Source organism: Pelmatolapia mariae, linkage group LG5 (genome assembly GCF_036321145.2).
Source record: "Pelmatolapia mariae isolate MD_Pm_ZW linkage group LG5, Pm_UMD_F_2, whole genome shotgun sequence".
Classification (NCBI taxonomy): domain Eukaryota; kingdom Metazoa; phylum Chordata; class Actinopteri; order Cichliformes; family Cichlidae; genus Pelmatolapia; species Pelmatolapia mariae.
The window spans coordinates 19023029-19038051 of NC_086231.1; the positions used below are offsets into that span (position 1 = coordinate 19023029).

Genomic DNA, 15023 nt, shown 5'->3' on the forward strand with positions numbered 1-15023 from the left:
AGGCCCACATGGGTTTTCTGTAGGCAAGCACATTGTGGGCTGTCCACAGAAAGCCTATTTAGGGTCTCCAAAGGATAAAACTGCTGTGTGGACACACCCAACTGGGCCCACATGCAATGAGGGGTGGGTTTGCCCTGTCCATACAGTCCCACGCCTACCCACTGTGGGCCCACATGGGTGTGTTTGTTGTGTAGACGCCTAATCTCAGCCACATTCAAAAGACTTTGTCAAAAGCCCTCCTAGAAGAATCAAGGCTGATATATCAGCATATTAATACCTACATTTGAATGAGATGTTCTACAATCACATATGAGTGTAATATTCATGTGTACACTACTGGTCCCCCACGATGGGCCTTCTAGTCGGGCATGCTGAGCACTAGTCGGGCACGCTGTTAGAAATAATCAAAAGTTTCATATTAAACAGCCATTTTCACACTTTATTAGATCATCTGAATATCCACACATTTCAGCTTACCCAACTCATTTTCAGAGGCTGATTAAAGTGCCACAATTTTAAAAAACATCACAGCAACATGAAGAAAACTGAGTATAAGATGATAAACCAGATAAACTAAGAAAAATCTAACATGTCACTTTAAATAATCTAATCAAGCAGCATGATGTTTAAAGACAGAAGTGTGATCAATTAGTCCACAACAATTTCATATGTTTTGAGTCAGTCCAGTTCATAGCTGTACTAGATCAAAATCACCCTGAACTGAACCTTTAAGTAATTCACATTAAATATTACAGCAAACTCCCTGCTTTATTACCAATCTCTTATCCATACAACTTCATCACCTGAGCTATTTCATTCCCCTTTACCATGACATAAAATTTCTTAGCGACACTTTTCATGGAAGAATGTCTTCTAATTGTTCCAGTGTGAAGCTGAGTGTCTCGGTGTCAACCCGGTGTAGTCATCCGGGCCATGGCTTGCTTCATCATGTCTCTAGCAAGAGCGTAGCGCTTCACGATCTCTCTTACGTGTGCTTCTTCCTCCCGCTGGAGGATTCGTAGGAAGTTGCACAATTCAGGAAAGCTAAATGCATGCCACTGTGAAAGAGAGCAATTCACCGTATAAGCACCATATATTGACAAGTTTATCTTTCTCAGAACAGAATGGAAACTTACATTTACATCCCCTGTCTCGTTCTCTTTCAGAACCAGGCTTAAAACTGTTTCACTGGGGCCAGCGCACAAGCGCAGGTATAGAGGACGCTCATCATCAGACAGTTTACGCATGTACACTAGAGGAAAGAGAAGCAGAATTTCACAATTCAACAATTGGTTCTGTTTTAGTTTGTAAGAACAATGCAATATTAGGAATCCTACCTTGACCCTGTCTCTCTGTGCGTTCAAACAAGGCAAACTTTGCCGGGTTGTCCACAACGGTGAACTTATTGAGCAGTGCTTCGATGACTTCTCGTACCCGTGTTTCAGAGCTTATATGTAGGTGCTTTGCAGCGTCTTTGGGGAGGTAGAATGATGTCCGCCGTTTCATCCGTCTTCCCTGATAATCATCTTCCTGCATCAAGCTCAAACTCTGACGAGGAGGAGGGAGGGAAATGGGACGAACTAACTGAAAGTGGACCTTGATGAAACCAGTGTAGGACCCATCTTTATTCTGAAGGGTGGACAGATTTATAGCATATAAATGGGAATTAAAAGGTTTAATACATTATCAACAAATATTATGAATAGAAATATGTTCACACATCTACATAACTATGCTGAGATGTGGTTGTAGTCAGACATTTATTTTCTTTAACCCACACAGGGTCACATATATACATACATACACCCCACAAATATTTGGTTAAATATCCCTTTGCATGTTGTGAAGGTTCTGACATAATTCTAGCTGGGTATTCGACTGCTCTTCTTGGCAGAACTGGTAGAGTTCATTTAAATTGATTAGTTTCCTGGCATGGTGCTTTTAATGGTAGATCACAAATTCTTAGTATGGTTGAGGTTGAGGCTTTGGGAAGGCCATTCCAGAAGCTTAATGTTAACCTGCTTTTTCTTTGCTCCATTCAAAAACCAGTTTTGATGTTTGTTTGGGATCATTTTCCTGTTGAACTATCCGGTTGTATCCTAGCTGTTGATTTAGGGCGAAGTTGAAGAATTTGGAGATAGTGCTGCTTATTCATCATTCCATCCACTTTGTGCAATGTACCAGTACCACTGACAGCAAAACAGCCCAAGAGCACGATGCTACCACCACCATGCTTGACAGCTGGAATGGTGTTCTTAGGTTTGAAAGCCTCAGCTTTACTCCTCCAAACATACCTCTTGTGATTGTGGCTAAATAGCTCAATCTTTTCTTGGCTGACGATCGAACTTGTCCACGTGAGCAGCTGCAAATTTTAGTTGAGCTTGAAGGTGTTGATTTTGGAACAGGGGCCTCTTTCATGGTTAGAACCCTTTCAGTCCATGGGAGTGTCAAACTGTCTTCATTGTGGACAGTGATGCTGAGCCTTGTTGGTAGTTCCTAGGTTCTTCATGAACATTAATACCGATTTTCCTTTATCCAGACCTTGGAAAAGTGGTGACACATCTGAACAAGTTGTTCATTTGTTCAACTGTTTAAACCTATGATCTTGGAATCTCCAGTTGTTTGGAAATGGCTCCAATGACGCCAACTTGTGTAACTCTAGGATTGTCCTTCTTGGATCTTCACTGAGTTCCTTGGACTTTTCCATTGTTCTGACTATTGGTCATTCCAATGAGTGCTTTTAAAACAAATTATTTTTATGCTTTTTGCTTTTTATACCCATTGTAGTCAATCGTGATTACTAATGAGAAGTTTTTAGTCGTAGGTGTTTCTATATATTACAGTTTGTATGTATACTTTTAACCCTGTGTGGATCAGAGAAAATCTAAGGAGCTTGGAAAGAAAGCGACCGGCAACAAAGCAAGTCCAGACACTTTTCTTTCCAAGCTCCTTAGACAACGATGACCTGGATGACTGAGAACCTTCACAGACATATGGCAACAAAGTGGTTTCTTCAGTTCTGAAGAAGCCTTCAGAACTGATGATTGTTTACATACAATCATAATGACTGTATTCAAACTTCTGACCACAACTCTATGTATTTATATCAAAATGCACATTTTTTGCTTAAGTGAATCTCAATGAAAATGTTTTTTTCAGTTCCTCACATCCACCATGTAGAGATTGTTGCTGATCTGAGCATTGTATTCCTTCACCTTCTGTTGAATCTCACTAACAGTTAACTCCTGTTTACCCAACTCGATCTGTTCATCCTGAAAAGAAAATGGAAAGAACAACAAATAAGCCACAATACAGTGAGCAGAAAGCCTGCCTTCACAACTAGGCTTTAAAAAGGGAAGGTGAAATAAAACAAATGTATGAAAATAAAAGTCAGCTCAATACAAGCTCTTTTTATGTAGCCAGAAAAAAACAATAAAGAAATATTTACTTAAAACAGTTGACCAAAAAATAATTAGCCTGATAAACTATGGCACAGCCTCACCAGTACATTACTGTGAAAGAAAGATGAACACACAGTGAAATGCAGGTTCATCTCCCAGCTGCTGGCTTCCTGAGTAAAGGATGAGTCGCTTGCTGTGCTTCCACAAGTCATTTCAAAGGCTCAGAGTGATTTCTGATTACTGTTATAATTATTTTTGGAGGTGCACGTCACTCAGTGCTCTGCTAGCATCACCATTACCATTTGCTCCTCACTGACAGTAAAAACGCCAAAATGACATCTGGAGGGGGAAACCTACTCCCAGTGAGATCTGCTTAAATTATCTTAAGTGACAATTTTCCCCTCATGTTATTGTTCATCTATACTTCAGAGGATTTTAGTGGAGAAAAATCTAAACCTCGGCATTATTTTAATGTTTTCTATGTTTATGTTTCTATATTTGTAAATGCACTTATAACAACCACAACAATGGCTTTATTTTTGTTGAATTCAATACTTTGCTGCAGCTTTCCCGGGAGCCTAACACATCCAAACTCCATATGAATGTAGGAAGAGTTAAGTGCACTTTATTTTTGTGCAAAAAAAAAAAAATCCTAGTTGTACAAATAAATAACAAGCTACTGAAATTTTTCTGTAGCTACGAAAATAGAAAAAATACAAATGAAAACTGCTGTCTACACAAATACACTGCTATTATAGTGTTCTTGTTTTTCTTACCACATTTGTGTCTGTCTCGATGCAGTCATCAGATAAAGCTGCATGCTCTGCTAACAAACTTCCATGTGTCATGCAGTCCAGCTGGATGGACGGTCGGCACCGGTAGTGACAAGTGTAGCTGCAGTCTATGAGAGTGAGATGAAAAGAGAGCGATAAATCACTAAAGGGTGATATATGTCAAGACTTGCGATGTAGCTTCTTCTCATGTTGTTTCTAGTCGTTATTGTTTTCCCTTCCTAAAAACCTGGCTGTGTCGAATCGCTTCACAGCGCGCTGCTGCATGCAGCAGGAAGGCAAAAAGAAAAGACGCTCCCCGGCTCTACATGTAGCACACAGGGAGTCAAAATGTGATGCTTTCCAGAGCTTCCTTCAGATTAGGAAAGAATGTGTGATAAAATTCCTAATGAATGGAAAAACTAACATATGAATCCTATAATCATGTGATGCAGAAAGTGAAGAATACGTCACATGTCCTCAGTTTAAACCTCATGAATGGCTGGAGGCTTCCTGTGTAGCCATTTTCTCCCTGTGCCTGAATGAGTTTCCTCCTTGTGCTTTGGCTTCCTCCCACAGTCCAAAAACATGGATGATAAGGCCACTGATGATTCTAAATTGGCCATATGTGTGGATATGGGTTGTCTGTTTCTTGTGTTTGCCCTCTGATGTGCTCGCTTTAGTTTCACAATATTTTTAGTTATTTATTTAAAATTTGCTTTATCTAAATTTCAGCACCTTCTTAAAAGGGTAATGATTAAATCTTTCCACTAGTTAATGTAATAACCCTAAACTACTGACTGGATACTACATAATTAATCAAAGAATAACGCTGTTTCTATTTCCAATGTTCAAATACTTTCACAAAAAGAACAAAATGAATTTGTGATTCTGTCGCTCGACTCTCTACTTCTAATCTCCCCGGCAGATGGGGCGATGGGAAGTTTACTTGTTCATTAGGAAGATTTGAATCTTTAAAAACAAATATCTAATATATAACTTTTATATACACTGACAGGCCAGTTTATTATATAAAATTATCAACCACTTGTTCACAAAAATATCTAATCATCCAATCGAGATGACCTGTTAAAGTTCACAAAAGAACAGCAGAATGAAAGCAGAAGAAAGGTGATTTAAGTGACCTTGAAGGTGTGGTTGTTGGTGCCAGATGGGCTGGTTTGAATCTTTCAGGCATCGCTGATCTACTGGGATTTTCAGAATTTGATTTTTTTCAGAATTTGGAGGCTTTTGAGTCAGTGGAGGACAGGAGGTCACTGAACAAACTGCTCTCCATCATGGACAGAACATCTCACCTGCTCCACTCCACACCTCAGAGGCAGCAGAGCCACTTCTACCTCAGACTGAATAAGCTCTGATGCCACAAAGAAGGCTTCAGGAGACCATTCCCAATGTTCTCTATAAAAGCGTAGTATAACTCTTCATTCTGCAGTTATTTTCTTTTTTTTAGATTCATAGTGTAAATATTATTTATTAATTGCAATTTGCACTACTCTCACACAATGTCAGTTAAAAAACAGTCAAAGTAAGAATAACTTCATTTTTTACTTTTTACTTTTGTTTTTATTAGTGCTGTATAAATACATTTTTCTCATAGACACCTGTGGCAGTTTTTTTTTTTACTTTAATTTTGTTGTTTATTTGTTTTTATTGTAGACTTGATTATTTTTATTCTTTATCCTACTGCTGTAACACAACAGTTTCTCCTGTGGGATCAATAAAATATCTATCTATCTATCTATCTATCTATCTATCTATCTATCTATCTATCTATCTAACCATGTTTTTTTTAACATGACGGTGAGTTCACTGCACTTAGTAGGCCTCCACAGTCACCAGATCTCAACCTAACCTTAGCACCTTTGGAAAGTGGAGCAATGGAAGCTTTGGATCATGGACAAATCTGCAGCAACTGTGTGATGTTATCATCTCCACATGGACCAGTTCTGAAGGCAAGTGGGTCCAGTGCTGTATTAGCCAAGTGTCTGGTGAGTGTATAGCAAGAAACACCAAAAGACTACAGTTTTCAGCAAACTTTACTCTACTAGGAATCAGTAGTGCATTTGTCGGAAAATGTTTTGTGCTTTGGATGTGGACGCTTGGAGGGACTGACTGATTTTATAGTCAGGCTGTCAGCTAGAGTTGTGTTTAGGGGATGATGGAGGTCTGTGATGTGAAAGAATAAGATCTGCATTATCAGGATTTACTTGTTTGTTTTGTTTGTTTCATGGGAACTGTTGACAGTGAGAGAAATAGAGATTATAACCAGGATTATCCTGTAAACAAATCTTTTGTGGAAGTACTTACTGGTGCAGCGTAAACTCTGCTTATAAAGCCCCCAGATGAATTCACCACACAGGTCACACCAGGTGAGATGTGCATGACTGTAGGGCTGGAAATCATGACCCACACCAGTCTCTCCTGTGTGATGACCAGGGGCCTCAATGCTGACGTTATCTCCAACCAGACGGACGACACAGTAGTGGCTGGGATGACCCAGGTTTCCAGTCGACGGGGCTACGTGGACAGCTGGAGCGGCCAGCTCGATGGGATCATTTACACTGAGATCCTGCAGCTCTATCAGCTCACATTTAGACATCCTGACCTCGATGCAGAGACGCAGATGCCAATATGTCAGCCAAGCACTTGCTGTCCATGAGCTATTGTGGGTGCATGTTGCCTTTCAAGATGAAAATATATGCACCTTTGCATGCTTTGCAAATTTATAGTGTGTGAGGCAAAAAAAAGGGCACTGGGTCAAGATTTGATTGAGTCCACTGTGATAATGGCCTCTAAGTCCCCAGGAGCTGCAAGACAGGTAAAACAAAAATGTTAATGGATATGTTTAACATAAACATGCGTTCAGCATGTGCACTGTATGGGTTTTACAAATAAAAAAAATAAACCAAAAGATTAGTCTTTGTTATCTGATGCCAGGATACGATTATATTAAAATGTGGGACAAGACGACAAGTATAATCCTGTACAATCCTGGGACAACTCGTGTTGTTTTTCTGTAGGACTGTGAGGCCAAACTGCATATTTGAGACAAAACATTGACACTAAAAGTGGGAAAATAGCAATCATTGCATGCAGAAAGCACAGAGCTATGTCAGAAACAACTGGCAACTTCAGTAACAACCACATGGCTCATACTTTTTGTTGATAATTGTCAGTTTACTTTGAAGAACCTGAATACATCATTCAGCTGAGACAGACAGCATGTGCACACTGCTTGCCAGTGTTGATCTCTGAGCTGCCGAAACTGATAATAATAATAATAATAATAATAATAATAAAGTCAAATACCACTAGGAAGAATAAGTGTACATGCTCACAGGTTCATCTGGATCTCCTTAAATTAGTGTCCTTGTGGAGCTGCTTTGTGCCGTGAATATGAATACCCGGGAGTCTGTCTGCCAAGTGGGTCACCACACGGTGCAATTATTCACACAGGGCAACAAGAGCCCATTGTAACCGTCCATAAGCATCCATGCAATTTATTTATTATGGGGGGTCTTATCGGTTTGTTTACCAGTCGAAGTCATGTATGCTTTAGTCTTCACGACATCTTATTGTTTCATTGGTCATCTGTTTTGCTTAATGCAGCTCTGCGTGTAACGGAGTTAATCCCGCAGTCTGAGACGGGACGACAAACTCAAGTTGACAGTCACACCCGAGCAAAAAATCGTATTTTTTGAAAGACAAAGTGTTGAAGATGACCTTACCTCGCTTACTTTATCACCCACACTTATTCTACAGGGAATCTGAAGAGCGTTCGCAGCTTCTCGTTGAATTAACAGCGACCCGTCCCTCGTCCGACGCACGCACTTCTGTTTGCGCATGCACATTGTGGGTGTGGGATTACCGTATAATCCCATATGAGTATTAAGCTACACTGAGAGGAATCCCCTCTGTTCTCATCAGACACTCGACTGTTAGATGGAGTTGTAAGTGGGATCTGTTCTTGATGATACTGATGATAGCTTTTGCAGGATGTTAAAATAAATAAAAAGATCGTAAATTAAATATAAACGGCTACTAAATAAGTTTATTATTATTTTTTCATCTCTGCGTTGTTGCTGAATGACGCATTTCATTTGGGAAATTCCTTTGACAACAAAGCCCAGTATTTAATAAATGTTGCTGTATCAGAAAGAGTAGCGATCATTTAAAAAAATAATAATTTAACTGTTTAATTCTGAATAACAAAATTAATTCTTAATGATAATCTTTTAGTCCATAATAAAACAGTAGATATGCTTAAATAGATATACTTGTTTGAAATGAACAGAATGATTCATTTTTGATTTGGGGACACTTGAACTGGCAAATCAGTCAGAGAGAAAAAAAAACCTTCCAGGCTCCAATATGGCAGATTCTCCCAGGCCAGAAACGCATGTTAGAATACCATAACATGATTTATTCATGTCCCACACGCTCACTCTCTGTTTCTCACAAGTGGGAGTAAGGCACATCTGAAGCTACAAGAGGGCGTGAGATAATTTCTCTACAGTTAGTAACTACTAAAAACCAGCCAAACAGAAAACAGCGTTTTCACAGTTAAAGGTCCACAGCTCTGAACATCAGAACAGATAAAAAAGGAAGGGAATTTATGGCTTAATGAAGAAATAGAATAGAAGAATAGAATAGCCCTTTATTGTCATTGTACATGTACAACGTAGTCATGGAAATCTGTCACTTGAATGGGTCTTTTGGGCTCTGCAAAAAAAGAGCCACGTCACTGCAACCCCCTCTGGCCTCTGCTCCATGGCTGCTGGGTGACCCCTCATCTGGGGCTCTCCTCAGCTCTTCCCAGGAGGGTGGCACGGTTGCCCCTTTGGTGGTCCTCCTTGGGTCCTCGTACTCTGGGCCCTCTGGATGTCTGGGGCCTGGATCTCCTCCATACCTGCTTCATGCCCTGGGGGACGGGGCTATGGCTCCCCACACTCCCTAGCAGATCGTTACATGGAGAAACCTTTTGAATACAAGTATGCTGATCCACACAGGTATACACACGGGTGTTCACAGACACAAACTACACCTTTCTTGGCTGCTACCTCAAAGCACATTGTGCGCTGTTGATCTTGCGTGTTGCACAATAACATTTAATATTTAGTATCTACTGTTATCTACTGTTAGCTAGTTTATTGTGATAGTGTTATATTTATTATGTTGCTCTTTTTTGATTGTTTTCACTTCTGTTTTTTTCTTCTCTCAACAGGTGATCCAGGTGTTTTTCTTTCTTTCTTTCTTCCCTCCTTTCTCACTATCTCTTCTTCCCTGTTTGTCTTTCTCTCCCTCTCTTTCTTTCATTCTTTCTTTCTCCCTGTCCTATCCCCCAGTCATCTCTGTCCCATCTGTAACAACTGAAAATAAAATAAAATAAATATATAATTATAATAAAGGTTAATCAAATGGACCAATATGGCAAGGCCATGATGATCCACTTGGTAAAGTAAATTCGCTAGGCATCTTTTTTGGCCTTCAGACAACAATTCCGTTGGCTAAAGAGCCAAACGGGACAGGCAAAAAAATAAATAAAAATGAATGGGTCTTTTGCTTTTTTTCAGTCTCTTTCATTTAGTTTTCTCTTCAGTTAACTGAAAACATGCTCTATTGAACTAAGATCAGGTGACTGACTTGACCATTGAAGAATATTTAATTTCTTTGCACTCAGAAACTTTTGGGTTGCTTTTTCAGTATACTTTGAGCTATTATCCATTTGTACTGTGAAGTGTAGTCTGATCAGTTTTGCAGCATTTGGTTGGATTTGGACAGAGAGTATAGCCCTGTGCACTTCAAAGTTCATCCTACTAGTTCTAGTTCTATAAGTAGTCGCATCTTCAAGAAACACTGCTGACCTGAGTCCACTGGCAGCCGTACATGCTCATGTCATAATATTGTCTCCATGTCTGATAGATGACGTGGTATGAGCCGTTTCTCTCATTTTCCACACTTTTCTCTTCCCATCAATCCCACACAAGTTAATCTTGGTTTCATCTGTCCAAAGATTTATTTCCAGAACTGTGCAGCCTCTTTTCGATGTTCTCCAACACAGTATAATCTAAACTTCCTGTTCCTGAGTGTAACCATTGTTTTTTGTTGTAAGCCTTGTGTATTTCCATTCATGAAAGTGTGTCTTGATTATAGACTTTGACAATGACATGCCTACAGTGTTCTTGACTTGATTTGATGTTGTGAATTGTCTTTCTTAACCATGGAAATAATTCTGTCATCATACCCTTTAAATTATCTACTAATTTAAATCTACTTGCTCCTTTAAAGAACCAACAATGTGAGTATCTAAAAGCAAAAGCAACTTTACTGCTTATGCTTACCTTTTAAGAAGCTTCATTTTTAAAGCCTGCAACAGTGAAGGCATGCAGTACCCTGTTTGGTGTGCATTGTATAGGACGGAGAGAGGAGACAGATACTCTGACTGACAATGTTGTTGTTTTCTGTGCTCTTTGTGACTCTGCAAGTGTGGAAGCCATGCAGAGTCACAAGCTTATTAGAGCGTAATTGAAGCACAACAACTAATAGGCAGCTGACCAGTGAGTGCTGGGTGTGGAACTGGTGCCATTAGTCTGACATATACATAAACTGAGGAAATGCTTTAGGTACTTTAGATGACACTTCTTATCCACTGTGCAATAAATAGCATGAGGGATGCATCTAATGGCACCTAAATTTATTGTGCAGAATTTTCTCAATAACCGACAACTACAAAACCACTTTGTTAGAGATAAATACACCTTTTCAAGGACCTTGACCACGTGTTAAAGGGCCTGGCAGCAATCGCGTGCAAGTATTCAAGCACTTTTGAGGTGCGGTTGTACTACAATGCTCTGTCCACGTCAGCCAGCAACTGAAGCCAGCGGTTAAGCTGGCTAGAATAAAATGAAAGGAATTGTGGGAATTCCGGTTTCAGAATAAAAGCTTTACCATGTAACAAGATTGCCGTTTTATTTGGATTTGAGTTATTTCTGAGTCTTTGCACAGACTACTACACGTTAATCAGACAAAGCTCAGATCTTAGGCTGGTGGACTAAATATTATGTCTGTATTTTTCAGATCAGACAAGCCAAGGAAACGATTGTTATGAAAACTCTTGTGGAGATGCTCCTATATCAATAGATCATTTGCAGCACCCAAGGTTAATGCTCCATCTGGTATGGTATAACCTTATTTACTTACATGATTTAATTCAGGATAAGGATAAATGTGTTTATGTGCAGGACTGTGTAGCATACATGTTTGAGAGGCTAATTCAGTCAATATTTAGGGGGAATGCACTGCGTGTGAATTTTGAGACAGAATGCATGTGTATGACAGAGAGGGAAGCAGGTGTAACAGCTGCAAGGAGCAGAGGCAGTGAAAGTGGATAAGTGTGAATACCCGGGGTCAACCTTCTAAAACAATAATGCATAAGAGAGATAATGAAGTTGAGTATCAGGGATGATCTGTGACAGATGGACAGGCAGCAAGAATGAAAGGGGACCCTTACAAAATGGTAGTGAGACCAGCTCAGGTTGAGTTAGTGAAGCAAGGCTGCGCTGGTTTGGGCATGTGCTTGATATGAAGCTGCGAGAAGGAAAAGTCAACGACAGTGGATCATCATCATGTGGAAACACTATAAACGCATCCTCAGGCATACGACCAGGATGCAAAAGAGCTGGGGTAGATACTACCAAAGCTGCTGCTGAATAAATTACGACCTGTTAATTTACTTTTACTTTTATTGCTATTTTGATGTCAGACATATGCTCTTTTACTAATGCATCTGAGCATATATAAAATGTGGTGTCTCACTGTGTTTCTGCTGATCTGTTCTGAAACAAAAAGTTTTTCACCCACTTTTTACTTTTGTTAATCTCTGATTTGACAATAAATCTGAGTCTGACCCATAAAGGGAGCAGCTAAAAGAAAAGAAAAAGAAGAAGCAGAAGAAGAAATAATAGTAGTAGAAGAACCGTGTCAAATTTAACACAGTCGGACCAGATGTTAATAACGAAAATCTTTATTGTATTATTTGACAATGTGGGGCTTTCAAATTCAGGTAAATCAGCTGACATGTTACAGAGCCTCCGGATGAACGTTTGTGTGGATGTGCTCCAACGTACTTTATTTTGAAAAACCTAACCGGAAGTCTTATCCTCGCCGGCGGAAAACACCAAAGCTTGACGTGTGTTGACGTAATGACAAGGGACATGTTAATAAATTACTAATGTAGGCTTTTGTTTGTGCCGGGTTGTTAAATAAAACAGTGGAGCAGCAAAAGAAGATAACGCAAGGACTTTTGGCCCATCGTCACTTCCGCTTCTCATTGATTCAACCAACGGCGAGTTCACGTCGGTCACATTGTGGCGATTGAGTGAATTTTAAAGACATGGTTCACAAGAAAGAGCCTGAATCAGAGCCTCGGCTTTATGGCTTTACCAGAACAGCGTCTGTTGTGTTGACCCACCTCATCTGCCTTGGCTTCGCTGTCTTCATCTCAGTTCTCTCTCGACCTGGTACAAGTGAGTGCCTTAAGTAATCACACATTTCTACAGCAGTGCCCATCATTGCATCGCATTTAATTTGATTTCCTGTTTTGTTTTAGGTTGGTTTTCTTGGCATCCTTTCTTGATGACCCTAGCTGTAAGTTTAAACAGTTAAAATGTTCTTAGAGTCTTTAATTGATCAAATTTGCCAACGACTCAGGTAATGTCCTTTCCCTCCAGTTTTCCTTCTTCATGACAGAAGCTATACTCCTCTTCTCACCTGAGGGCTCTCCTATAAAAAGTTTTTCACACAAAACCAAAGGTGGTGTTCACCGGCTCCTGCAGGGCCTCTGTGCTTCTTGTGCAGTCCTGGGCTTTGCTGCCATCTTTTATAACAAACACCTGAGTGGTAAACCCCACTTCACCTCGTGGCACGGTCTGTTTGGCCTGCTGACGGTGTGTGTGGTCATTGCGCAGTCCTTGGCAGCAATGCCTCTCAGTTATCCTTCTCTAGCCAAAGGCTGGTCCCTCGCCAAACTCAAGCGCTACCACGCGGCGTCTGGACTCATCACCTACCTGCTTGGCAGTGCCAGCATGCTCCTGGGCCTCTGCTCTGTGTGGTTTGCTGGAGCTGTCAGAGAATACACCTGGTACCTGTCAGCACTCTGCCTGGTGCTCAGTGCCTTTGTCATAATGAACCAAGTCTCCAGATCTTACATGGCTAAAAAACGGTTCCAGTCCTGATGAGGATGTAAAAGAACTTAAGATGAGCTAGCCTCACAGATTAAACTTATTGAGTTGGATGTTTGTTTTTTTTAATTGATTTACATGGAGGGCAAAAGGTGCTGGTTTTTGCTGCTATGAGCCTCCCTGATGTTTGTTTGTTTATTTGTTTTTGAAGAAGAAAAGGCACTATGTGTGATTAATGAAATCCTTTTTCAATAGGCATGGAACCAGAGCTGCAATTGTAGACACTGAGGTCATGTCTTATGTAGTCTTTCTTGGATTTTGGGTTATCAACAAATATCAGCTATTTGCTAATTTAATACTATCAACATTTGTAATAGCCAGTAAATGAGAATTAAAGATGAGACAGAGGAAGCAGCCTTTATATTTTGAGTGTCGAGAAGAGTGTAAGCGAGTAAATAAATAACTACACATCAACGTTAAATGTTGAAAGAAAATAAAATATTGGCACATTTATTGGATATTAGATTTTTATATCAACTATCAGCATTTGTATTGTTCTTAAAAAAAAAAAACTGACACCAGTTGGCCTCTAATTTTGGGGTAGATGCTACCAAAGCTGCTCTCTGGCTTGTTTAGTTTCTGCTACTTCATGTTAGCTTTAACTTAATGATCAAAGTTTTTGTGTTAAGTAGAAAATGTTGCAGTTTTAAACCAACAAACATAGATCTCATGCTTGCAAAGGGTGGAATGTTGGAGCTAGTACTTATTCAATAAGGGATTTTAAAGAATGATATAATGTGTGTGTATGTATATATATATATATGTGTGTATGTATGTATGTATATGTGTGTATGTATGTGTATGTATGTATATATGTATGTATGTATATATATGTATGTATGTATATATGTATATGTGTATGTGTGTGTGTGTGTGTGTGTACATGTATGAATATATACACACACCATTTATTTACTTGTTTATGCTCTCTTCGGATCAACTGGTGTTTGTGGTGTTCCAAACATGGAAGGTGCAGAGTGCCCTCTTCAAAATCAGCACTCTCAATATAGTTGAAGGGTGTTTCTCCGTCTTTTAAAATTTTAAAGTTTTCATTCATTTATAGATAAGCAAATACCTAATATTGGACAATAATACTGGTTAGCCGATAAATCAGTCAGGCTGTAATTAGAGCTGCTAACTGCTGCTTTAGTCTCTTGCTTGACATGTGACTTGAGCGCCATCTGATTTAAAGATGCGAAAGAGAGAATTTCCTCTGCCCAGGCCAATGTCCTGTCTTATAATTTTAAGGAAAAAAAAACCATCAGGATTTACACAAAAATGTAATAGGATCTTCCTTTATCCATGCTCCACCTCTCCTCCAAGGCTAACAGAATTCAGTTTCGCTCAGTCTTGCTGACGACTGAACAAACAGCATTTAAAAAAAAGGACTTAAATCGAATGGGTTAGGATTTTTTTTTTTTTTTTGGGGGGGGGGGGGTAAAAGCCCATAATATACTGTATATTGACCTAACATTGAAATAACGTTGACCTCGTCTCAGGTTACTGATGATCCTGTCATTTCTGATTATTTGTACTGTCACGTTTGGATGCATCATGGCATTTAAAATAAATGTATTTGTGTATGATTGACA

At 39.6% G+C, this 15023-nt stretch overlaps 2 protein-coding genes across 3 annotated transcripts; one reads left to right on the forward strand and one right to left on the reverse strand.

Annotated features, from left to right (window-relative positions):
- Positions 1 to 429: 429 nt before the first annotated feature.
- On the reverse strand, positions 430 to 8051 carry rassf1 (Ras association domain family member 1). 2 transcript variants are annotated; one of them, XM_063474018.1, is made up of 7 exons: positions 7921 to 8051; positions 6500 to 6999; positions 4178 to 4302; positions 3216 to 3272; positions 1338 to 1629; positions 1137 to 1252; positions 430 to 1058 (listed from the first exon to the last, which is right to left on the reverse strand). In XM_063474018.1, the coding sequence occupies exons 2-7, from the start codon at positions 6789 to 6791 to the stop codon at positions 909 to 911; spliced, it is 1032 nt and encodes a 343-aa protein (XP_063330088.1). In that variant the 5' UTR covers positions 6792 to 6999; positions 7921 to 8051; the 3' UTR covers positions 430 to 908. The 2 variants fall into 2 exon arrangements, with proteins under 2 accessions (XP_063330088.1, XP_063330087.1); XM_063474017.1 differs by having other exon boundaries at positions 3168 to 3272.
- Positions 8052 to 12344: 4293 nt separating this feature from the next.
- On the forward strand, positions 12345 to 14983 carry LOC134627099 (transmembrane reductase CYB561D2). The gene is made up of 3 exons (XM_063473031.1): positions 12345 to 12717; positions 12801 to 12838; positions 12922 to 14983. Exons 1-3 carry the CDS (start codon positions 12585 to 12587, stop codon positions 13423 to 13425), a joined length of 675 nt encoding a protein of 224 aa, XP_063329101.1. The 5' UTR covers positions 12345 to 12584; the 3' UTR covers positions 13426 to 14983.
- Positions 14984 to 15023: the final 40 nt, after the last annotated feature.